General features: G+C 36.6%; 1 protein-coding gene across 1 annotated transcript in view; it reads left to right on the forward strand.

The window, feature by feature from the left end:
• The window catches only part of CNTNAP2 (contactin associated protein 2), a 1269587-nt gene that overhangs the window by 803371 nt on the left and 439273 nt on the right, over positions 1–26943 (forward strand). The window contains exon 11 of the mRNA XM_075054733.1: positions 19623–19729. Coding sequence (XP_074910834.1) covers positions 19623–19729 — 107 coding nt within the window. The remainder of the gene's footprint in view (positions 1–19622; positions 19730–26943) is intronic.

Below are 26943 nucleotides of genomic sequence, written 5' to 3' on the forward strand. Positions count from 1 at the left end.
CAGCTTTCTCGCTGGCTGGGCATGAGAAGCTGAAAAATCCTTGACATTAGTCTAAACACTACTTAGCAACAACTGAAAACATCAGTGTTATCAACATTCTTCGCATACTGAACTCAAAACATAGCACCGTACCAGCTACTAGGAAGACAGTTAACTGTATCCCAGCTGAAACTAGGACAGCATGATAAACTTACTTTTCCTACATCATAGATTTTCCAATTTAAACCTCATAATACCTGATATTTTTATTTCATGATTTTATGACCCTTTCTTTAGAATTCTAGCAATCAGTTTTGTCAATGGACCTTCTGGCTTAAATTGTAGTTTGTAGCCCACTGGGAATCACGTATTCTTCTGTCTGTGAGGACTGTCATTATCTTGTAAACCACACTTAGTTTTTCACTGAAATAGGTAGCATTTTGTTCTGTTCACTATAATTCACGGACAGCTTATTTGTATAGCACCACTATTTATAGTATATATTGCTTAGAAATAATTTATCTTTGTAACTGAGCAAATTGCAGTATAATTTCACTGCTCTTGCATAGACATTTCTCCTGTTTGTAGCTGTGATTTCTGAGTTACAATCTCTCCAATATAAATTATGCATTAGTTCATAATTTAAATGTGACCTATCTTTGCAAGACTGGTGACTCACTATAAAGATCTTTTTGAGTAACTCACAAAACTTCTAGCAAATTTTGGTAGCTGATTTATCTTTTCTGATCTGTAACATGTTGTGAAGGTTTGGCTTTTATGTATTTGACAGTGCTGTGAGGACCCAAAACTGCTAAGAGTCTCTTACTATACTGAAAGGAAGTGGCTCACGAGAGAATCAGACTAACATGGGCTTTGCTAGATTATCATACTCTAAAATCAGGAACCTAGCACTGTAGTCACAAGGTAGATTTTCTTTGGTGGAAACACTGATTGACACAACTCATTTCCACTTCTACAGTTCTGGTGGTGTTGATTCTTACAGTTCATAAAGTATCAAGCTTCAAACCTAATCGTTGAAATAAACTGTGTTTTAAAGTAACCATCTAAAAAGGTAAAATTAAAGCCATTGCAGGGGCAAAGGAAAAGAGCTACACATTTCTTAAGCTGTGTTTGTTACCAAACAATGCTGGTAAGATCACCTTAATTCTCTACTGTCACTTAACAGGTATTTTGCACAGACAGTACTGCACAAAAGGACAAGCAAATGGTAGTTGCATCCATGGGATTCTATTGATACCATTCCAGAGCTCTAAATGAGACAGTGAATCTGTGTATCCAGCAACACTTTCTGGTTGAAAGGAAAAACACTTCCCTCCATCTTTTCCCCAACAGCAAAGCATAAAAGAAGGAAAGTTAAAGAAAGGAAGAAGGCAGCCTGTGAAGAAAGAGATACATTTCGCGTAAATGCTGTCTTTTGGAAGATATCCAGACCCTTACTTTTAGCATAATATAGATCCAGTAAATCCAGAGTGTGGATGTATATACTTAAGTGCTTTCAAATGACTTGCACACTGCAGCCACAAGCCCTCATGAAGAACAAAAAGGCATTCTGTGGGTTAAACATTACATTTATTATTCCCATATATTTGTACTTCAAGTTTTTAGCTCTACATCTACATATGGAAGTGAAAGACAAAGAATGACATTTCCACATAATGGTATTATTTCTAATTGCATCTACTTTTTATTTATCAGCTATACATGCAGCCCTTGAACTTGGTATCTGTGCAATAACTGTATACAGCTGGAGTTTTGTCAAAGCCTAACATTTCTTCTCACAGAGTAGTTAAAAAAACATTTTTCAGCATTTGTCTAGTAAAATATCTCTTTGAAAGTTTCAGGTAGCCCAGTCACAGTGTAACTCACTATTGAAAGTACATACAGTAGTACTCATTAAAAGACATACACACCTAGCAAACTTAAATTTTCTCCATTTTCTGATAATTTCCATGCAATTTTTTTATTCTTAATAAAGCATTAAGTATTAAATTTTATACATCATCAATAGCAGTAGAAGTATGCTTTCCAAATTTTCTAGGCTTGGTAGCAATTTCAGCCTGGCCCTCTTGCCATTAAACACTGCTGCAAAACTCTTCATTTGCTTTAAGGGAGACAGTACCAGATTGATTTTTGTTTTGTTATTCTATCATTTTAACTTCAAAATGTGCTTTCATTTGTATAATATGAATTAGCTCATCTTAGTTGTGCCCTGGCCTTAGGTTGCCAGCTGAGTCCTTTGTGCTGATTCCTTTGGGTGTCTCCACCTGGAGCTCTGCACATGTATCTGGCAGTAGAAGGTGCGCCACTATGATGGAAGGAAGTCACACTTCAGTCCTTCACTATAGAATATGGTATAAATAAGAGATAACACCTGTTCACTTATATAGCTTGAAGAAACACATCGTCTATTTAAAGTATTAAGGTGGGAATCACTATTCACAAATAAATGGCTAAGACTTTTAAGAATCTTTCCACTTTTAGGGAAAAAGTCAAAGATAAGCAAACTCTTATAAGTTATTAGGATAAGTTAATTGTGAGTCCCAATAATAGTATTTTGAAAATGTGATTCACATTTTAAGTATTATTTGGCAAGTTTGATGTGTTATCTGATAGACTGGAACAGAAAGCCACACAGGCTATCACTTTCATGCTTGTTTCACTTTTCATTGCTCTTTAATTTTTGTTTTGAAGTATCAGAGAAGTAGTAATCTCTAGTTATTACATCTTAGTCCACTGTATTTCTGAACTGAAGTTTTAAACTTCTCATCCATTGTAGACAGGCTCAGTTAAACTATGATGAATTCTTCTTAAATGGGTTTGACATAGCTTGGTCAAATCCCTGACATCTAAGGTGGATAGCCATCCACCAAAATCGGGGTTTATGAAGGTCTAAGAATTAAGTGCAGACTGTTTAGCAGATCTTGATGCATCTGATGGCATTTTGAAATATAATTTATTTCATAATTTTATACTGAAAAATGTAAAGAGTGGCTGTACCATGCCATGATATGCAATTATTCAGTATGACCTTGATTTCCATGTTCCATATCTGAACACTGGAGAGGAAATAAAAGTATCTTCCTGTGAAACATCGAAATGTGCAATTGCTACAGTGATGAAGGAAGAGAATAAGAAGTATTTTTTTACAAACTTGGAACATTTCAATTTTCTGAGTTATCTCTGTAGAAAGAATAGCTTTCCTTTTTTGCCTTTTCAGCTATTTTTGCAGAGCTGGATGTGGGTCCTTGTTCATCAAAAACAGGAACCACGGGCACCTACCAGAGAACCTATCTCAGAAATCCCATTTTAGCAAAGTTTTAAAGAATGACTGTGGATTCCCCAACAGGCTTTCAAAGCTTTATTGGCTTATTTCTGTTGGACAAATTCACATAAATAACAAAACCCTAGTTTAATTTCACAAGATCAGATTTGTAAATGCTGATTCATAGGGTTTGCTTTGTTCTTGATCCAGAAACACTTTTTCTGGCTACAGCAGAGCGTTAAGTACTGAGGCTACATCCTAAGCATTAGCACTGTAAGACTTAATCCACCTGTACACTTGTTCCTTCACTGCAAGGACATGAGTAAATTATGCATATCTGAAGATACCCTTTAAATACAAACATTCAATGACATAAATAAAATTTTGGGTTCCACAAAGATTTTTACGTTATTATTCAGGATTCTTTTGTCTGATTGGGAATATTCATAGCAGTAAGAAGTAGAAAGAAGAGATGTGTATCTGATGGTAATAGCAGACCAAAGTAATGTACCAAGTTGGCTAGATGCACTGCTGGCATTGTGAATGTTCACCAGAACTCCAACTAGGAGAGCAGGAGAACACAGTACTTGTTCAGAATCTGGGGAATGGGAACAGAGCAGTATATTTGGAAATCAGGACTTAAAATCAAGTCAGGTCAGGAGAAAAAAATGGAAAGAATGTGGGGCACATTTTCACACAAGGCTGAAAGTACAGAGTCAAAACATTGTAGGTAAAGTAAGGGGGGAAGAAAGGGTCATGTATGCATGCCTGTGGTGCCTGACCTGAGGTTAGTGCAACTGAGACTTTTGTTACAGCTTACCATATTTTTTATTTTGTAACTACAGCTCAGTATAGGCATGACTGAGCATCTGGGATACCCCTTCTCTGCATTGATCACTCCTACATTACCTGCTGCACATAAATGTAAGCAGATCATTCAGGAAACAGGAGGAGCTACAAAACTCTTGATACCAGCAACACTCAGTAAGAAAAGGACTTGACCACAGGAAGATGTCATTTCAGCATTTCTTTCCAATCTCTTCTCTAACAGGGAGATGAAGCAGCAGGGATTACCAACAGTTTTCACCGAGTTAAAGTAAAGAGGTGACCACTAACAAGACAGAGCAAAGTTTTAAGAGATGAAAAAAGTGTTTGTAAGTAAAAATGAAATGGACAGCCTATATGCTTAAGGAGAAAAAGCAAAACCAGTTAGTTATCCAGTCTGTTTAACATATGTTTTAGAGTGAACAAAAGACTGAGGAAAACCTCTTCTACTGGAAGGCAAATAGCCAGCTGTCATCTCAAGGATTTAATAAGCCTTTCATTGCTGCAGGGTCCACATTGTGTATATAATAATCTTTTTTACTTATCATTAATCTCGGATTATTACCTTAGTAATGCATACCATTAGCTACTTTAATCTTATATTACATTAATATTGATATGTGTGTCTGTATTGTATTGAAATGTAAATTGTGATGGTTCATGATTTAATTTTATTTGAGCAGCTGCATACCTTGCATAAAACTCTAAAGAAATTAAGACAGCATTTTTTTAATACCTGTGCATGTAGTGATTAATACTTTGTAATTGGGTATGTTATCTCACTGATACTGAACATAAAGCAGAAACTTGTTCTGGTAAGTGAATGGAATAAATCAACTACATGTTTTTGTTTATATGGCTAATTCTGTAATATTTCATTATCAAAACTGTTGGCTAAAAAGGAAGTTTTCTGCAAGACCCACACTATGTTTAACATATTGCTGGCACTTTGTAAATAGTTAAACAATGAAAAGATTTATCATTTTTGGAGCAGTGGCCATGGTTCCTTCTTCTTTTGTATGTATGGCACCACATCTCTTTGGGTATAAGGTAATGAGAAGGCCTTAGAAGATATCCATGAAACAGTCAAAACATGTTGAGTTTAAAAAAAAAAAAATATTAAAAACAGAGCAAAGAGATCTTCTTCAGTGCTGGTATGCAAGTGCAAGTGTCCTGACATGGAAATGAGTTGATTATATTGTTTCATGCTTCCCACAACAGTGATTTCATCGGTCCAGACAATAGGTCTCTTAGATGACCGGCATCAGTCCTCTTTGGAGTTTTAGTATGCTTGATACATTTGCAGCAACTGCTGTTGTAAGCATTTTACAGCATTTGCCAGGATGTCTTCTTTCCACATCCTGGCTTTATCATCCTCCTCTGCTTTAAACATTTTTACAAAACAGTCTGTCCCAAAGGTCAGTTAAATCTGACATGCCCCAAATTTCTCTTTACACTCCTTCTCTCTTTACAGAATGAGTATTCTGTACTATTATGCAGAGCTATCCTCTTATCCTCTTCCTCCCCAAGAAAACACCTGATTTCAATTAATACTGAATAGACTTATTAGATCTACTCTTCAGGTGCAGTCCCGGACTGACTTTTGAGATAACATTTTATTTAAGTTAGTGTACTGACCATCTGCTTTAATCTTATCCAAAGATACATGCACAATGTGAAGAAGGGCACTTGACGTTTCACTAGTTCATGTCTTTCCTGTCCTTCTTGGAGTCTGTGTTGTTTCCTTATTGTCTTTCTTTGAGCAGCCTTCCAATTTCTGTTTTTCTAACAGTTTGGTTCCACCAACAGTGCTCACACTTGTGATTAAACATTTGATTTTCTCCTCATTTTTTTTCTCTCACAGTTTCATCTTCTACACAGTTTCTCTCTGTATCCGATTTTCTTTTTTCCTATTAAATTTCTTTCTTAGCATTGATGCACCCAATGGTACACAACCAGTTCAGCTTGCTCCCATATCAGATCTACTGACTTTTAGGCTACCTTCTGTCCTGGTTTCAGCTGGGATACAGTTAACTGTCTTCCTAGTAGCTGGTATGGTGCTATGTTTTGAGTTCGGTATGTGAAGAATGTTGATAACACACAGATGTTTTCAGTTGTTGCTCAGTAGTGTTTAGACTAATGTCAAGGATTTTTCAGCTTCTCATGCCCAGCCAGCAATAAAGCTGGAGGGGCACAAGAAGTTGGCACAGGACACAGCCGGGGCACCTGACCCAAACTGGCCAACAAGGTATTCTATACCGTGTGACATCACATACAGTATATAAACTGGGGGGAGTGGGGTGGGGGGATTGCCACTCGGGGACTAACTGGGCGTCGATCAGTGGGTGGTGAGCAATTGCACTGCGCATCATTTGTACATTCCAATCCTTTCATTATTGCTGTTGTCATTTTATTAGTGTTATCATTATCATTATTAGTTTCTTCTTTTCTGTTCTATTAAACCATTCCTATCTCAACCCACGAGTTTTACTTCTTTTCCCGATTTTCTCCCCCATCCCACTGGTTGTGTGTGTGGGGGTGAGTGAGAGGCTGCGTGGTGCTTAGTTGCTGGCTGGGGTTAAACCATGACACCTTCTTATATCCAGTTCAGCTATCAGTGCAGCTATCAAAGCTGCACAGGTTCCTTCAACAGTTTTCTTGCATACTGCCCCACTCAACTGCTCCAACCCATTGCTCCCTCAGGAAGATATTTGGAACTATACTTTCAATTTGAAATAGAGAGTTGGAAGGTGTTATTACTTGGCTTGGTAGAGTGTCATCCATATAGTATATTTTAACTTACATTTCAAAATGAAAAAATATTTCAAACTAAAAAAAGACACTCCTCATTTTGAACATGTCAAATGACACATTTCAAGAATTTCAACATGTTTTCCAAAACTTGTTCAAGTTGAGATATTAATCAAATCTGGCCCTTTCCTCTGAACAGTCTGTTTCAAGGAAGTGTCAAAAATTTCATGACAAACTATCTGGAAAGCAAAAGCAAAATATTGTGTAGGGATTTTTCCTTCTTTTCCTCTTCTGTTCAAAATAAAACCAATAAAACTATCTACCAGCCTGTCCTTACTCTCCTGGAATACTAAGTGGTAAGCCAGTTGCATGAGCTGTTTCAGAACCAGTGCTGGCAGTGTGCTACTATTTCTTTCCTTTCTGGCTTATGCTTTGTATGCTGAATTTCTGGAGTAAACTTTTGTAACTGAAATATAAACCCTTGAGAAATCAAGGCTTATAATAAATTGAAATACTGACAGAGCCTGAACTATGGTGCCCAAATTGCAGTGCTTGAAAAGCAGAAAAATACAATCAAGAGTCTCTAAACTACTCTAAATTATAGTCTATAATTTTTCTATGGGGCAATCACGAGACTATTTAAGTAGAATAATAGATTCCCAGCAATGAGCTATTTGTAATTAAAATTAAGCATACCAGGATCATGTCATTACAATTTTTACAGTCAAGTACATGTTATTAAAACAGTTGTATCTGCGTTGTTACATTTTCCTTAAAAACAGTTTTGCTTTTAATATGAAATGTTTTCTTGAAAGCGCTGCCCATTTTCAGAAGCTTGAAATTGTCGTCATTCTTGGAAAAAGCACGTGTGTATGTTTATGCATATTGAATGTAGGTGTGAGAACACACATGCACATACGTGTGTGTACTCACACCTATTACTTCAACAGTAAGCCTTCTGGCTTCAAAACAGTTCATTGCACAAGTTCTAGGTAATAAATGAGTTGTTTATTACTGTACATATCTGTTTTCAGCAAATTGAAAATGAATTGAATAATAGGTTGTGAGTAGAGCATTGTATTAGTATATTTATCACAGAGCTGTGACTGCACTGCAGCAGAGCTGCAGATTCATTGGCATATCCTTGCTTTAAACTAGAGTACAACACTCATTATATTGCAATTTATAAAAATGTTTTAGAGCTTCTGTAAAAGAATAAAATACTGATGTGCACTAAGGACGCACACAAAGGACAGGGGGATAAGTCACCTGAACTTACATGCTTTGTATTTTATATATGATGTTTTAGTTGAGCATGTTGCTATTTGTGGTAGATGGCAGGATCGTCACAGTAAAGGAGAAAAAGCAGATTGTGTAGATTTTTAGCAAGTGATATAAATATGTTCCATGATGATCTGGAGAGGAATAGTGTAGTGTAAAAAAAAAAAAAAGTATTTTCTGTGTTAACTATTTATTATCATTGTTGTTCCTGATGACTGCAATGTTAAGAAGCAGGAAATTCCACTGTGATAATATCCTGTGCAAATATAAATCAAAATCCTTTTTCTGATCCAAAAATTTTGCAAAATAAGAAGATGAGAAATGTGAATATAGAAAGGGGAAAGGGCTACATGTGAATATGCACATTACATTGCTTCTGATGAATGATGAACACATATCATTAAGGTTTGTGGTTCTATGGGTCAGCTCAGGGAGAGTGTTCCATGTGAAATAAATAAACCATGTCTGACTGACATCTGCATCGATTGATTGATTCATGGTTGATCCAAGTCAAATTTCAATTCACAACTCAGAGAACCTAGTCTGTAAGTCCGTGCCAGTTTTAGCAAACTAGGAGTGAGTAAGAATGTACAGCAAGAAAGGCACGCTGACCTCAGCTGGTCCTCTCTGGTACAGTGGGATAACTAAAAGTCTTGCTAGCTTTATTTTTGCTCTACCGAGAAGTAAGGAAGATTTGAGTTTCTCTCAGAGGCAGGAGAAATTAGCATCCTTGACCTATGTGTTCTGCTAGGGATTAATAATGAAACTGGCGTTTCTACCAGTTGTCATTAATAAATGTCTCAGAAACATTAACTTCCATTTCACGTTTGCTTCATTGCATAGACTATGTGTTTTGCTTTACTGCCAAGACTTTTTTTTTTTTTTTTTTTTTTTTAAGGGGAAAAACCTTCACTGTTTAGGCAGAAAGTGTTTTCTACAACACTTACAGAGTAGCCTCTTCTGGTCATATGGTTACTGGAACCATCCACTGGAATTAAAAATTTATAATATAAACATTAATGCAAGATCCACAGTTTCTGTCAAGACATCAGGACTTATCCTAGTTTTACCTGCAAATCAGTGCTTGTAAGATAAGTGATCTTCTAGGGAAGTTTTCAGATTGTGTCTGTCATAGTGAAGAAAGAGGCCAGATTCCTGACAGTAATGATGGTAAAGAGTAAAATACAAAAAGATGGTGTTTTAGGTGAATCACAAGTCATTCATGCCAGGCACATAAAAGACCACTTGCTTTTGTGAGGTTTTTAGGAGTACCACCATCTTGTAGTATTTTAAATAAAATCTTTTAGGCAATCTGCACTTTACAAGATCAGCATCACTTTAGTAGTACTAGAACGTGTTTTACTTCAAGTTTCCTTTAAACCACAGTGCCATAATAACAGTTGGGACATTGACTTTCAATATGTTCAACGCAAAACCTACCAATTATGAAATACAGATCCATTTTATTGTGCCATAACCAGACTAATAAAATAGGATGCTGAGCCAAGACCATACTTAATAGTAGTTGATGGCATCATATAGCTCCATGACTATCAAGGTGATTCATACGCTATAAATTTGCAAAGCAAGACATTTGAATACGTTATGCTTTTTGCATATGATGCATCAGGACTTTTATCATCTATTTGAAGATCAACATGAGATAGCTATTGTCACTGATTAAGACACTAGGGACCAAAACAAGTAATGCAAAAGATAAGATCTGTTATGGTGTGCACCAAAGAGTGGAGGAGTGTCATAGTCAAGGGCTATGGCCAGTTTTGATTGACACAGCAAGGGCCTTTTTGTACAAAATCATCCATCAGTTGAATAATCATCTTTATTACTGAGTAATTCTTTACATTATGGTAAAAAACATAAGGATTTCTAATGATCAGTTTCTTTATTCCCCAAAGATAAGTTTAGGAGTAAACTCATTTAAAACAAAGTTCTATAAAATTCTGTATTTGCCTTGTGATTCAATGCATGATCACTTGTGTTTATTAGAGGGGAATATAGTAGTCAATGTTCTGCATTATATAGGCTGCTCACTGGTCTATGTGCTCTGATCATAATCTAAAGAACAAGAGAAACTTTCTCCAAATGTCTAACATGGATAATAAAGTGAAGTTGATGTCATAAAATCTCAGGAGCTTTATTTGATTCAAGCTATAAAATGCAGAAGTAATAAATAATTAACAAGACACCAAAGAATCAATTTTATGGTTTGTTCTTGAGCCCAGCCAATATGTTCTTCTTTACCTATTTGAAATAGCAGAAGAGAGGTGATTACATGAATACAAAATTAATCCAGTCAGATTTTGAACAGGGCAATACTTGAAAAGGTTTAAAGAGTTCTTCAGAATGCTAGTGAGTAAAAACCATGAGATTCTTCTGGGGATTCTCAGTGCTTAACACATCAGCCCCAAGAGGGCTGAACTGTGCCACATTGGCACAGTTAGGTTAGTGACTGACTGCCACTTCTTCTACATGTTTGTCCAAATAATAAACTCAAATACACCAGTCCGAAAAAATGTTGCACAGAGTAGCTCTTATCCTGCTCTAGAAATCCTTAACCTGGTTATTAGCTAGGCAAAGCTCTTCACAGGGTAATGAGAAAAGTTAAACAAAAACCCATTGGAGATGGATCGTATTTAGTAGCAGGCCTTTCATAACAGTTTATTCTTCCTTTTGTTTTGACCCATTTAACAGACTTAAGATAGTATTTAAGATAAATGCAGATATTCTTAATTACACCAGCTGAAGACCTGGCCTTGAGTTTGCCGACTAAAACATCGTGCAGCAGAAATTGTCTTTTTAATCCCACCTGATTTGTTTATTTATGAATTTGTGGGTTTATCCTCTGCCTCTGTAAGATTATCACAGCATAGTCAAGTTTGCAGCTTGGGGACTGGATGTAACCCATGGGCCATTTCCACCCAGTTTATCTTGTTGTTCCCCTCCACCCTACCCCAGAGGAGGTGGAGAATAACTAAACAAGTGCTGCCCAATACACCATTTCCTCCTGCTACAGCTCTGCACCGAGCTGTGTCCTGTTAACGTGAAACAATTGCTAGGAACTGACAGAAGGGATACCACGGCTGAGAAATTCCCTCCTGTTAGCTGCTGCAGTAGATTCACCCTCCCGTGCTTTGCTTCAGTGCAAGTGGCAATAGCTTGGGTTGGACAGAAGTAGATGTTCAGACATCAGCCACCTAGATCCTAGGTTATGCATAATAGGTGCAGGAGGTTTTCTGCAACAAATGCAGAAAAATGGGTTGTCCAGCTCCTGCAATTGCTGAAGTGGAACCAGCATAATTTCATTTTAAGGACCTAATTTGTGAAGTGCTCTGAAAATTAAAAATGGTAGAAAAGAAAGGAATAATTAGTCACTACATTGTCATATACAAAATAAAAGGTGCATAAATCCAAGAGGATCAGTTAATTCCAAATGAGTTAATTGCGGTATTTTTCTTTATGCATTAGTCCTTCATTAATTGTTCTAATGCAAACAGCTTAGAATAGCACCTTATTGGTCTGAAGATAACACTGAAAAACTGTTTGGCAGCCTTTTCTAGGAATACGCCCTAAAGGAACTTTGCTTAACCAAATGTCACTGCATATTTTAATATTGATTTGCTCTTTGTAAATCACAGTCTTTAAAAGTGCTAAGCATTTTGTTTTGATCTCATGACAGAACAAGTTTGATAATGTCCACCAAAGAAACATGAAAGCCTTGTATTACAGTAAGTGATAAAGAAAAGCTAAGTCCTTCTTGGTTCAGGAAGAATTGTTTAGTTCTGCCACTGTTAATTATATGCATCTGTGCACAATTAGGTTAGAAGTCAGCAGCAAATGAAACTAGTTCGGGAATTATTGTGAATCTGAATAGATTTTACAGTCCCTCCCATCTGCCCTTTGTGTTGTCTTGCATATGCAATCCACATTCTGTTGCTGAAAATCTCATAGTCGTTTTAACAGTTGTTACATTGTAAGAAATAAGAAAGACTCTTACAGGTCAGATCAGCTGGTTTTACTTTTATTTAGGACACTCTGAAAATCAGGGAGTCTTTGTGGAATGGGTAATTTTAGTCTGATGTTGGTACAGTAGGACTCTGCAATAGCAAAGTGTCCTTAATTGGATTATTTTATTATTCAGTACTACTTTTACCATGATGAGTGGAATACATTCTATTGCTCATTAAAGAGCAATATCACTGCAAACAGGTGCATATGTTTAGAATATTTTTGTGATTTTGTTACTAGTTTACACTTGGTCTTTTAAGTAAGCTACATATATTCAGTGATTCAGATTACCATCTGAAATCATTATTTATTGCTCTCAAAAATTATTTTTCTTGTATGTTGTTTTATAGACCTAATCTGTCATGGTCATCTTGAACAGTCAGGTAATCCTGTACAGTAAAAAAAGGTTAAATTTTAAACATGTTTCAATAGTCTTTGTGTGGGTGTAAATGAAGGTAGATAGTGACAGAACATCATACTCAACATGGATAGCAGTATGCATTTTGAATGATCTTGGCAAGAAACGGTGGTAAAGGGTATGGATTTTAAGGAGATGTTTGGAGGCAATAAAAAAGGCAAATAATGAAAAAATACTGCAAGACCATTGAAAACAAACTGATGGTGGTTAGTTCTGAGGCAGAGAAATGGACAAAAAAGCAGAACAGAAACAATTTGGGAGAGAAATGAGAGGTGAGGTGTGAGCAGGAGCAAGATTAGATAGGGATTTGATGACGAGAAGGAAAAGATTGAATTTCACGTTAAGAACAATTCACCCCAAGTTATTTTCCATTGCAAAAGGCCTTTAACATTTTGTTCTGCTCTACAGAAATTCTCATGCTGTCATTATCACTGTAGCATTTGAGTTCTTTTCAGTACAGTAGTGGGGAATACGTGTCAAATATCTCTTGCATGTAGTTCATTCCTTCCTTTTGAGCTCTCAGGTGGAGGAGTAATTGCACAGGTGAATAATTTGTTTTGGTGGTGTTTCTTGGCTTGGTTGTTTCTAATTTATATATACAGAGAGTTAGTTTATATTTAGGTTATATCTACACACAGGCTGTATTTTGCACTTACAGTAGAGATGGGAAGTGTGAAGTGGAAGCGGAAAAGGAAAGGAAAAGGCAGGGAAAAAAGGGAAAGGTCTGTGTTATACAGTGGAGAATAGTGAGACTTGTGATGGTTCTTCAGTCCTGAGGGACTTTATTTAACAGTCTGTGTGTGGCCATCTGGACATTTGGCTTCCTGCACAAAATAACTTTTTATCTTCCTGCTCAAATGAACTGTAAACCTAAGAATTGGTGTCAATTACTATACAACTTGGGCACAATTTGCCTGGGGAAGCTAGTTAATGTATTAAATATCCCTGCCCTGAGGGATATAGTCCTCTAAAAAGACTGAGGTAGTGACCAAAACCTGTTGATTTACAGAGGTTAAATAGCACAGTCATTACACTAAGAAAATGTAGTCACATAATGAGAAATTAAGAGATTGAAAGAAATGCTGTTTCTTATGGGATATGAAAATATCTGGATTAGAAAGAGTCTGGAGAGGTCTCTGAGGCCATTCTCCTGCCTTCAGGCAGGACCAAACATACTTAAGTCATTCCTGAGGTATGTTACTTTGAGTTGTTCTTAAAATACCTTTTACAACTAATGAACCTCATTGCTTCTTTGCCCTTACCCTGTGGAAATTTATAATAGTTTGTAACCTTCCTGTTCCCAACAACTTTTTGTACAGTTGAAAATCAGCCATTGCTCGCTTCTGCTGAATATGATGTGAGGATTTCTTCATGGGTCTTTCATATCACTCTCCTGCTTATACCCACATTATGAGATCCCTTTTTCTTCTTTTTTTTTTTGTTTTTCTTATTGGCAATAGTATGGTGGGTTGACTTAGGATCACTGTATCGTATGTGGAATTCCCCAGATACCTTTTTGCAGAATTGCTGTCTGGCCAGACATGCCCCGGTCGTTCCTACCTCAGTGTTGGACTTCTCACATGCTCTGGTTGTATTAAATGTCTTGTATTTCAATCTAGTTTCTCAAAATATTTTCTGTTTATAATCTACAGTCCTCAAAAGAGCAGCCACTCCCAGTTTCATATCTTCATACAGAAGAAACACCTTATCAGTCCCAATTCATTTGGTACAGGTGATTCCTTATATGTTTCTAGCAGATGCAGGGAGGCTTAGGCCAGATAATCCCATTCTGCTCCTGGTTGTCATATTTCCTTGGGACTCACAGGCCATTCCCTAAGATCTAACATCTGTATATGCTCTCATGTGATGGGGGAAAAGATCCTTAGTAAAGATGGCAGGTGGAAGTAGCCTGACTGACAATAAAATAATGTGTCTGAACCACAGTGCTGTTCTTGGTTGCTCCAAAGATGCATTTGGAAAAAAACAGTGTTTGCTGCAGACTATGTGAGCATCCTGTTCCCAGTTTTCTCTCTTGGACAGTCTAGGGGTGGGGAGAAGCTTAGTGGTTTACTAGATATTTGTATATAGCATCTCTGAGGAAATGTTAAATCTTCAGGCAATGTTAAATCTTCAGTGCATGGATAGACCATTTGTATTCTTTGTGCAAAGCATATCTGTACAGAGAGTGAGGAAAAAAATGTAACATACAGTTTTCCCTCATCCTGCTGAAAGATCAGAGTTGCAATCGGTAGTTTTAAAACATAGATAGTTGATTAAAACAGATTTGTTACAAATAACTTTATCCAGAATTGACTATGGATAAAGTGTAAGGGATGCCAGTTTTCCAAGTGGTGGTTTGGAGAAATACCAAATGTACTTTTAATAAGGAGGGCATTGTTGCACCTCAGCAGGAAAGGAACAGAATGGCATGGGTTTTATTTAGGAATGGAAATTTGGTCTATTTCTTTGGTCTGTGTTGTGTAGGACTGGAAAAAAAGAGATATTTTAGAGGATACAGTTACAATTTTTAAGATAAAAGGAGGTGAAAATCTGAGAGTTGGCTTTTACCACATCTGAAAGCAAGGCAACAATATCTACACCAGTTATTATTGAGGAATATTGCTGCTATTCCTCAGATTAAATATTGCTAATGAATCAGCAAATAACAAAAAAAAAATGGAGTAACAATTACCTAGGATAATAACAGAGTAAGCAGGCACCAAGAATACACCAAAACTAATTAAATAATAATTGGGAAGATAGCCCTGTTTCATAATACTAACATGTCATATTGCAACCCTAAAAAAAAAAATTAAAAAAAATAGGGTACCCTCATGTAATTTAACAAATGGAAAGAGAGAGATCCAGATCACTAGACACCTATTAATCTGACTTTAGTAGTCTTAGTAAGCTTTTGAAGAAATGAAGGAAAGAGTAATCAAATACCTGGAAGTAAAAGGAAGGTAGAGTAAAATGCAGCAGACGTTTATCAACAATCAATTGTTCAGGATTAACCTGATCTCTTCTGATAAAGCACAGTAGTTTTTTCTCAGACAGGAGATATGCAATAGATCTAGCTTCTCAGATGTCAATAAAACATTTGATATACTGTAATGATGGAAATTATTAGCTAAACCAGGGAAGATGGGATTTGAGAGAGGAATTGCAAAGTGAGTTGTGAACTGGCAAGTGAAATTGCCTCACAATTTATACTGATGGGTTAACAGCTGGCTGAGAGATTAGAGTTGCTCAGAGATCAGTGCCAGAGCTGATCCTGTTTAATGCTTCAACCTTGGCTCAAAATTAGGAATATCTTGACAAAATGTGCTGATGATACAGATTCAGCCTAGAAAAATAAGCAGAAGGATTTGCATGACATCATGGAAGTTATAGTACAGAGTAATGCTGTTGACAACAATAACAAGAATTTCTGTATAAAGATGGCTGGAAGTGATTGAAGAGAAGGATGGGAATGTACTGAAGGTATTTAATGTATTGAACTATCTCAGGATGACTTTGAGCCACTATTCAGAGGTAATCAGGAAAATGCTATGTATCAAGCAAAATAAATTCAGTAGAGAAATACAAAAGTGTTGATCTGATTCCTCTAGAATACTCATTAGATCACAAGTGGAAGTGGGTGCAGAGCTACAAGGAAGAACAACGATAGAAAAATCTGTTTTCCAAGAGACTTGTTTTCATAAAAAGACAGACTGAGAGAAGTTATGATTGCTCTCTACAAAGTCATCAGATGTAAATCCCAAAGAAGAACAAAAAAAGTTGTTTGAGACACAAGTCAATGTTACCAAATAAAATACCAATCAAAACAGCATCTGTAAACTCTCTATGGATAAATTTGGGGGTAGAAATTAAAAGAAAGTGTATCACACTCGAAGCAATGAAGTTCTAGACCTGCCTTTCAGAAGGAGCCATAGAGCAAGAAAGTTCTCAAAATAGAGTCAGCAAGATTTTGTAAGCAGCAGTATTTAAAATATAGGTATCCACAATGGGAAGGGACACAACTCAGTGACTAGGAACTTACTTCCAGTTCTCTGTTTCTTGGCAGCTTCTAAGTTCAGAGCCTGGTTCAGGTGGGAAGTGAAGTTTTGAAGTGATTTTTTTTTTTTTTAATGTAATGGAGCCTTATTTCTAAAATGAGACTAAAGAATGGAATTGCCTAGAAACAGTCTTTTAATACAAATGACCTGCAAATAGAGCATGCGTTGGTTTTCAGTGTATACATTTTGTGTGTATACTAGATGATAAGCATAAAGTTGATAAACTATATGATTGCATATGCTTAAATAATTTAAAAAATACAAATTTCTTAGCAAGATATATACGGAAATACACAGGCAAGGTACCTTCTATCTTACCAGTATTTGTATCTTACTACCACTCTATGGCAAGAAAAGTGTTTGAAGGATAATAGAGTTTACAGTTAGAAATTATATTCCTCTCAATACCTCTACTGAATTCAAAAGGGTTTTTTTCGTAATTTCTACATTCTGGTTACCTAAAATTTCCTGTAAACTCTATTATAGTAGGTAAGGTTTGTCCAAAAAGTGGACAGATGAGCCACAGATTATGTTAAAGTGTGCTAATGGAATTAATAGGAAATAAATCTTATAATTCTATCTGATAAAATAAACTAACAGAAAATTGAGGGGGCGGGGAGGACTTAAGGAAATGATCCAGTTAGCGCTAATATTAACATATTGTTTGCTCCCTGTTTCTAACTACATCATATTTAGAACAGGGAGAAGCAGATGGGTAAAAAATTGTGCAGATGCAGACTAGGCTAGTCCAACCATCATACTAGAAGTATAAAATTAACATCAAGAAGTTTGCTGAATATCTCTGGTTTTATGACTTAATATGCTTCATTAAATGATACAGATAAATATCTGTTTTTCATTCCCTAGATTAAGTAATGTACCTCAGTTATATAGTCAATAATGCAGTATCTTCACTAGTTACGCTACAATAAAAGTTATACCACACTAAAATGTGAAACTACTTGCTACCATTACGTGTGAGACTTCATATAAATAGCTGGTGAAATTCACACAGAAAAATGTTTAGTTTGGTCATTGGAAAAATACTTTTAAAGTAATGTATTTTCTTCTTCATTTACATTTGAACATACATCAGAAGCAGTTATTTTGAAAGGCTGGAAAAAATACAAACCCATGTTTAGATTTAGGAACTTTTGTAGATGTTTACATCTTTGAATAAAAGTTACTTCTATGAGATTTTTTTTGAAATGTCACTGCTGTCTGCTTTCTCTAATTTTGTACCCACCAGGTATAGATTCATATAAATTGTTAATTGTTTGGATGTTTAGAAATGTGCTATTGTATGCTCTTGTTTTTCTTCTGTGGTGTTGAGAACACAACAGAAAGTCACCACCTATTAGCTGAATAGCAGTAATCAGCTCTATCTGTTCATTTGTTCTGCCACACTTACAAAACTAAATTAATTCACTTAAATGATGTTGAAAGCATAATTTATTGAACTGTGATAATTGTCTCAGGTAGTTTCACTCTTTTATTGTGAAAACAAAAATTTTAAATGCTTTGTTTCTTGCTTTAGAAGAAGATTTCTTTAAACACTGTTTTTAACCATGCCAGTATTTTGAGATCTTTTTGAAAAAGAAAGAATGGGTAGTCTTGAATACTACAGGCTGATACAGCGTGTAACACATCTATATTGTCTATATTCTGAGCATGCATAAACCCCAAAATCTTTTATGAATGTGAATATACAATGTTCAAGTCTCTAATGTGTATCATGACATAGATTATTCTTGGTAGTTGAGTCATGTATGCCAATGCTGTTAATTGGAACTTGAAGAGATATGAGACTGTAAGCTTACAGGGGGTTCACACAGATAGTTTCAGTTCCAATAAATTGCTACATGGGAAAGGAAAGCTGTCCTTGGGTGTTATTTAATATTGTTAACTATCACAGGAATATGATGAATCTCAGATTTATCTTAGAGATAAGGATACTTAATTTGTAATGCATTTATGAAAATATTTTAATTTGTTTGTCTAATAGGGGGTCTCTTAATTTTCATTTTTAATGTCATACTAAAAAAGTGTAGTTCATAAATTAGATTTGGCCAACTCAACATGAAAGAAAAGCTCCTTTAGTTCTTGATCAAAAATGCAGAGCCTGTACTGAGTCTGACTGTAACAAATTTAATAAGAAAAAAAAAATTCTTTGAAATGATATTTCAAAGCCCTGTCAAAGAAAAGAAATTTAATAGTGTCAAAGGTGAAAGTACATGGTAATCCCCATTTTTAACTATCCTTGATAGAAAAGAAACTGGCCAAACTCAAATCTTTGAAATCACATTTAGATAATATTTCAAACAATAAATATATGTTCTGCTATAACTTTTTTTTCGGTTCAACTTTGTCTTTGTATTCCTTCTACTCTCCAGCAACAGTGTAGCTGGAGAAGAAAAGCAGGTGGGTGGGAGAAAGGTGAACACTTGCCTCAAAACCCTGTGAAGAAAAAGCTTTTACAGCTTTTATACTGAAACCTATTGTTTGTTTTAATAATGCAGCACTAGTAACTTCCATCCTAGCCAGCAGGCAATCTGCCTCCACTTTATCCCATTGCTGGTGATAGAAAGATAAATAGCAACTCACTGGCATTCTTTGACTTTCAGTCAATCGTGGGACTGGAGTCCTTGAGGCATGACACCACCGGCACAGCAGGAGGAGGTGTGACTTGTGATGTCTTTTTGTTTTGACAGCTAAGTACCAGTCCTACATAGCTTAGAACCCTAGTTTATGATGGGTGAATGTATTCCACCTTTATTGTGCTTTTTTGCTGTTTGTAAAAGGGCTGCAGCAGAGCCTTGATGAATCATCTTTTGTGCAGCTGTGTGTTCAGATATAATTTCTGTTAATCTGTTTAAAATAACAAGGATTAATTACCAGACAAGGACAGGATAAACTGCTTGGGCAGCTCAAAATTTAGGTATGTGTAAATCTTGGTGCTCATTTAGGTTTTTCTTTCTGTCTTTACATCTCATCCTGACAGGTGTGTGCCCAATCATTGTGAACACGGTGGCAAATGCACCCAGACGTGGGACAGCTTCAAGTGCACTTGTGATGGAACTGGATACAGCGGTGCCACTTGTCATAACTGTAAGCCATCCTGCCGTTTATGATATTGCAGTGGAGTAGGGAAGACGCTGGTGTCTTTTGGTTGAGACAAAAAGTCAAAGTCTTCCTCTCAGGTTGTTAAAGGTCCTAAAACCTTTTCTGAAAGGAGGTATTGGCTTAATCACACTCCACCTTATCTACATAGGGATGTATTTACATAGCACTGTGCTGCACCATGCAAGGGACAAAAGCAATACAGCTGTCTTAGCTGGGTGTACTGAGCAAACATATTCTCAGCAGTTGCACACTAGAGTTCCAAATGGACACAGTGAATCTGCCCTAAGCCATTGGGAAGAGCTGCTGACCGCTGCTAGAGAGATGCTGGTTCAGGTTGCTAATCCCGAAGCATGTTTATATACTAATTATTGGCCATTCTAAAATCAAATTATTTACTCTGTTATTTTGAGTTTCTCAAATAAGAATATTTCCTATGAGCTCCACATGCCCTACACTATTAAAGCACGGAAAGAAGAAAGAAAGGTGCAGTTGTTCTTCCTATAGGTTCTGAACAATGTATGCTGAGTCAGCAGCTTATGTCTTCTGTTCCTTCTGTTGTACTCTAAAAATGGGATTTTCATCTGCGAAGTGTGTTCTAAAATATCTAGAAGATGCAGAAAACATATCCAGTCCTTACTTTCTCCCTTTTTTCTTTAGCAAACAACCTCCTAATATTGAGGAGAGAGTAAAAATGCTTCTGAATAGGTCACAAGTTAAATTTGAAGCCAGTATTTATAGAGTTTAAAATTTATATTACTTTACTATTTACCTTAACTACAGCTGTGTAAAATTTTACGAAGATAATTGCAGAATTCTTTCATTTTTAGCCAAAAAAAACCCAAATCAATGAGAAAATTTTGAAAATCCACAGTTTTCTGGATTTCAACAAAAACCTATTCTATTTTTAAACATTGTATTAATGTAAAAGGGAATGTATTTCATATAATAACTATTAATACATATATAAGTATTGAATGGCAAACTTCTCCATGGTCTGGCTACTGAACTGGTAAAACTGAAAGGGTTAAATGGCAAATGAATGCTTACTAAAGGAGGGTTAAATGGCAAATGAATGCTTACTAAAGGAAGATATTTAAAGTACCAATGCTTGGAGGAGAAGTTTCATGGGCAGCCCTTTCTCCACCAAGAGTGAATGTGCATAGCGATGGAATGGCTGCATGAAATCTTGACAAAGAAAACATGGAATTTACAGTGATGCAGTATTTTGGTGAAAAAAAGAAAAAAATTTCATATATTTTTCTGAAAGTATAATATTTTTAGAGCTTTGGCTGAACTATTACAGCCACATGGAAAATATGATTCCTATGCATGTGATAGGCTGTTAAGATGTTTAACTGCAGAAATGCAGGGATGGAAGCTCAGTTAAGTAACTATATTTTGTCTAGAGAGCCTCTGAAGATAACTATAATCTATTAGAGGAAACTGTAGCATGTTAGATCCAACAGCCTGCCAGAGGTGAGACTGCTGCAGCTGCATTCCCCCTGGTCTAACCAGTAGCAAGGCTGTAAATGTATTCCCAGTAGGGATGTGCCCACAGAGCAGAGCCCATATGCATATAGACATGGCTGACCATACTGATCATAGGGCACGCACATGAACGCAGCACCAACGGCCTCATCCTGCTTACCTCTCTGACTGAGCAGGGTGCATGTCCACTAGTGAGAACAGTGAACATCCATATCCACACATGTTGGATCCCTCCAGCTGCTCAGCTCAGGCACTCAAGTCATCCCAGTGGCTGGCCCTGGATCCCAGACTCTGCAGTTGCTGCTGCCTGGACACTGGATGGCCCAACAGGGTATTATTTGGGCTCCCCTTCCTGCCCTTGTCTGTCTGTGCTCTTTGTGGTTGAGCAGATGAGCTTTTAAGACATAAACTAACATAGTTTAGCTTTCTCCTTGAGTCCCAAAGAGAAGTAGCAAGGACAAACGGATGGCATCGCTTCTCTGAAATCACATTTATTACAAAGGAAAGAAATAATAATCCAAGGATCCATGAACATCTCTCTTAATAGGATTTTCACCTGCCTTTTATGGATAAAACAGTGCAATAAGGCAAGTAAAAGGCACTGCTGGACTGCAGTATCAAAGGGGGGATTTGGAGTATATTGTCCCATCTTTAGCTATGGACTGGATAAAGTGTATGGGATTACAGCTGTCCAGGTCATTTGGAGACACACTGTTAAAGAACCTTTACTTTTTTTAATTCAGGCAAAGTTTGTAACTTAGATGGCTAAGCTTTGTTTTGTTTTGTGTTTAAAGAACATAATTTTAGTTTTTGCCATGTGTGTTGCTGTACTTTTAGAAGTCTTCTTTCTTACAAAATGGTGGTGACCAGAAAGTTATTTAATGGATAGACATCCTGTCAGAATATGTGAAGTCTTATGCCTTTCTGGAGTATAAAATTTAATGGCACAAAAAAATGAAAACCAAAAATGACAGCATCAAGCTATAGACTGAGACAACCTTAACTCTGCCTTTCTTCAGCAGGCAATAGCTATCAGTATTTACAAGAGCATGTTCCAGTATTAGGTACAGCTGCAAATGAGGGGATTTGTTGAAGCTTGCCAAAAGTTGTAGTTATACTGTCCTGAGGTCTGAGGCCTCAGCTCTGCTATGATGATACTGACCCTATCTGTCCTTTCCTACTTTTGCAGTGTGCGTGTATACTCAGACAGATTGGTGTGCTGCTTTTTGCTTTTGAGTTCTGATGTTTGTGGCAATAGTAGTACAGAAGAGATGCTGGGGGAGGAGGGAAGTTGGAATGATAACTGGTGTGTGGTATAAAAATAGATGAAAGCAATTTTAAACGGCATTGCAGGTTGTATGAAAGGCTGTAAAATTAAGCAGATGTCATGATTCTATGGAGCAGAGAAGTGTTCAAGTGCAGATAGCACTTGTTCAGTACTGTTTTACTTGAATAGAAGGCTATTTTACAAAACAAATGGTATTACACTCTACAGTAAAATATGTATTTCTTTTCTCAATGTATGTTTGTGTGGTGGGTATAACAAAGCATTTCTCAAAGAGGTTGGAGTCAAGACTACATTAGTGGATATTATAATTCTATAGCTGATGATTTTAATGAGTTTGATTTTTGCTGAAGTTACAGGAACAAGATAATTCCATTACTGAAGGGTTTTTTTCAGTGAATTGATTTTGCTTTGGTCAGGGAACTCAACACTTTCCTGAGCTTTTGACCTGAAACAAGGCAAGGCTTTGCAGCCTTGACTGATTTTCAGATTGTGGTTTTAAGTTCTTTTGAAGTTGAAATTCAAAGACAAACTCAAGGGATAAGCTCCTTGAAGTGAAACAGAGAAAAAAGTTTGCATGACATTCTTGTGAAACAAAATGGCTTTGTTTCAAACAGGTCTGGTCATAATATATTTATAGTATGATAGTGAAAACAACAGTTAAGTCTAGAGAGATGGAGAAGTATGAGTCCTGGAGCTTAGACATAGTAGAAACTATAAACCAAAAATAAACAGTTACAGAAGGAAATTTTTCAAATAAATAAATCTGAAATAACAACTTTAATTCTTATTATCTCTCCAATTGTGTAAATCAATTACACACATTTGCCATTTTAAGATCATGAAATAATTTGCTTTTCAGAATAGGACATTGTTACAGGAAGGCTCTTCATCTTTCAAAGACACACCAAACTCTCCAAGCTCTGTGTCCACTATCTTGTTATTTGTCATAGGCTTAAGCTGCCATTCACAGAAAAAGATGTCTCTACTCCACAATAATTTGTTTCATCCAGCTACAACTGGGTCCCTGGAGCTCAATGGTGAATTAACCAGAAATACTGGAAAGTTGTATCTCTCATTGCATGGTAAATATCTGCCAGATTCCTTTCGGTGAACAGATACTCCGTGCCCAAGGGAATGCTGTGGCCTGGCAAATATCAGACTAGAGCATCAATTTCATCATTAGACAAGACTAAAAGCTAAATGAATGTATTTACTTAAAAATAATTATTTACAGTGATGAAACAGTTACAAAATTTTTTAAAAATTATTAGGGTTATAATTAACAGTAAGTATCATCCTTACTAGCTTTGTTGTATCAGCTATATTTTAATCCCCAACTAATTAACCTCTACAGCCTACCAAAGACTGACCTGCCTATTGTTCTTAGAGCAATATCTTTCCAGTCTATTGGTAAATGGTTCCTAGAGCCTTTGAGAACAGGAGCTCATTTTCCTTATTACTTCTCATCTCCATCATGATCTTCAGGTAACACTGCTCTGCTGCACTTTGTGTGAGTTATACATCTAGTTTTAGGCTCTAATGTGCTTCCTGGTGTTTACAGCTTCTTTAAAACAGAGTGGTATAAATTTACAAATTGTGTAGCAGCATAAATAATGATCATTGAAGCTTCCTTGTCTCAGATTTTTAATATATAGCTGAATGCATGCTTTCTCTAGAATCTGTATGTAAGGGAAACACAGTAAAGGACTTAGAGAGTTTACCATGACTATGATGTATCTACCTACCATCTCCTGCACAGACTTTGTTAGATGTAGCAAAAAGCCAGGAGAAACTAGTTTGATCATGTTTGCCTTCTTATGATTTCCAGTAGCAAAAAAGTCCCAATTTGCACTTAAAAAATTAATCTTAATTACATCAATTTTTACTCACATGAGAGACAAGTTCTATTCTTCTTTTACATTCACCTTCAAACAAACACTGTCCTTACTTTTACAGGTGTACAGCCCCTATTCCTTCAAGAATAGTGGACAGGAAAGGGTTTGCTTATAAATCTTCAGTTATTCCACAGAAGGGACTAACATCCAGCTCACACTCTGTTGCCTGTTAGATCTGTAAAAGCGGTAGGAGAAATAAACACTTACATATTCTTGTCACTAAAAGAGGCATTAATTGCATCAGAGTATACAGAGAATAAAACTCTGTTGAGAAAGAATATACACAATTTTTACGTTTTTAGATTGGCAATGTGCTGTAAGTTTTTTCAAAATAAGTATTTGAAACAATATAGTGATTCTTAGTTTCCATATAATGGACCTTGACCTCTGAATTCTCTGGCTTTATCTCCTCATAGCTTGTTGTGAATAAATGTTACCTTATATTTTGGAACGTGATTCAATGTTAATGAAGAATAAAGCACTAATCTTGTCTTGAAATGATAAATACATTAAGTGTGTCTGGAAGTCTAATGGGCATTGATATTTTTTTTCCAGGAATATTGACCTTCTCCCCAAAATGAAAAACTGCTTTAATAGTGAGTTTAATAGTATCTAGAAACACACTTTGAGTAAGAAACATTTGTTACACACATTGTAGAAGCCATGATAATTTGGATTCCTGATTATTGCCAAAATCAGTAATCAGAAACCCAAATTTAATCTGCATAGGCTGTGATCTTCAGCAAGACCTCTATCTATTAGTTTGTAATAACTGATTTTCCAATATTTCCATAGATGAGGAAACACCTGAAACACTGGACTTTTGTCCTGGTTTCAGCTGGGATAGAGTTAACTGTCTTCCTAGTAGCTGGTATGGTGCTATGTTTTGAGTTCAGTATGCGAAGAATGTTGATAACACACTGACATTTTCAGTTGTTGCTAAGTAGTGTTTAGACTAATGTCAAGGATTTTTCAGCTTCTCATGCCCGGCCAGCGAGAAAGCTGGAGGGGCACAAGAAGGTGGGAGGGGACACAGCCAGGGCAGCTGGCCCAAACTGGCCAACGGTGTATTCCATACCATGGGACGTCCCATCTAGTATAGGAACTGGGGAGTGGGGGCGGGGAATCACCTCTTGGGGAATAACTGGGCGTCAATCAGCAGGTGGTGACCAATTGCACTGTACATCATTTGTACATTCCAATCCTTTTATTATTACTGTTGTCATTTTATTAGTGTTATCATTATCATTATTAGTTTCTTCTATTCTATTAAACCATTCCTATCTCAACCCACAAGTTTTACTTGTTTTCCCGATTTTCTTCCCCATCCCTCTGGGTCACGGGGGAGTGAGTGAGCAGCTGCGTGGTGCTTAGTTGCTGGCTGGGGCTAAACCATGACAGCTTTCTACATTTAGGGTCTAGATACAAAGGGTGGCGTAGCAGTAATATTTTCCTGTCAGCAATTTGGGAAATAGTTCCATAGCAAGAAAGTAAATATGTAATTTGGCAAAAATATGCTCTGAACTTTACTTTAGGGAAAAAAGAAAAGAAACTGTACAGATGTATAGTCATCCCAAACAAGCAAAATATGGTTTTCCACTTCATTGGAGACTGGGGGAGTTTTGAGATCAACACGGTTATTCTTTGTGATCTCAAACAGATTTGTTAGAAAAGGCAAAGAAAGGCCTTGCAGTTTCACAAGCATATTAATGCATTATTTGATCAGGAAAAAGAGTTATCTTAACAAGTCACAGGCTATGTGTATGGAAGTTTTTTCCTTTCATACAGTTTAATAGAGGGAAAATGTGAGTAAAGAATAGAAAAACACTTGCAAAAAAGGTGTCTGCTGTGATTAAAAATAAGCAATGTTGCAGGCTATCTTACTTGTTGAACCTAATCTGAGTGAAATAAGCCAGACTGTCCACTAAAAGTAACGTTGTTTAGGTTCTCATAGATCAAGTCATGTAACTATGGACACATAAATGAACTAATTATTCTCAAGAGAAGGTATAGGCAGCCAGAGTGCCTCCAGGCAGCAGCAGAATAGTCTTCTTCACTAGGTAATCTGAATGTGGAGTGTCATTATTGACAAAACACAGGAAAAAACCCTCTAAAGATTCTAACCTGATGATAAAAGTGGTGTATATCATACTGGGTGCTATTGAAAGGCATTTGAAGGATAATGCAACCATCAGGCACAGTCAACATAGGTTCACAAAGGGAAAGTCCTGTCTAACTAATTTAATATCCAACAATAAGGTCACCCACCTAGCAGATAAAGGGAATGCAGTGGATGTAGTTTTTCTGGATATTAGTAAGGCTTTTGATACTGTTCCTTACAGCATCCTTCTGGACAAGTTGTCCAACTGTGACATGAGCAGGTAGATGGTGCGCTGGGAGAAGAACTGTCTCAACAAGAGTCAGCAGTGTGTGCCCTGGCAGCCAAGAGGGCAAACCGCATCCTGGGGTGCATCAAACACAGCAGAACCAGCCAGTCAAAAGGGGTGATTATCCCGCTGTATTTAGCA

This window comes from Buteo buteo, chromosome 2, assembly GCF_964188355.1.
Source record: "Buteo buteo chromosome 2, bButBut1.hap1.1, whole genome shotgun sequence".
NCBI lineage: Eukaryota > Metazoa > Chordata > Aves > Accipitriformes > Accipitridae > Buteo > Buteo buteo.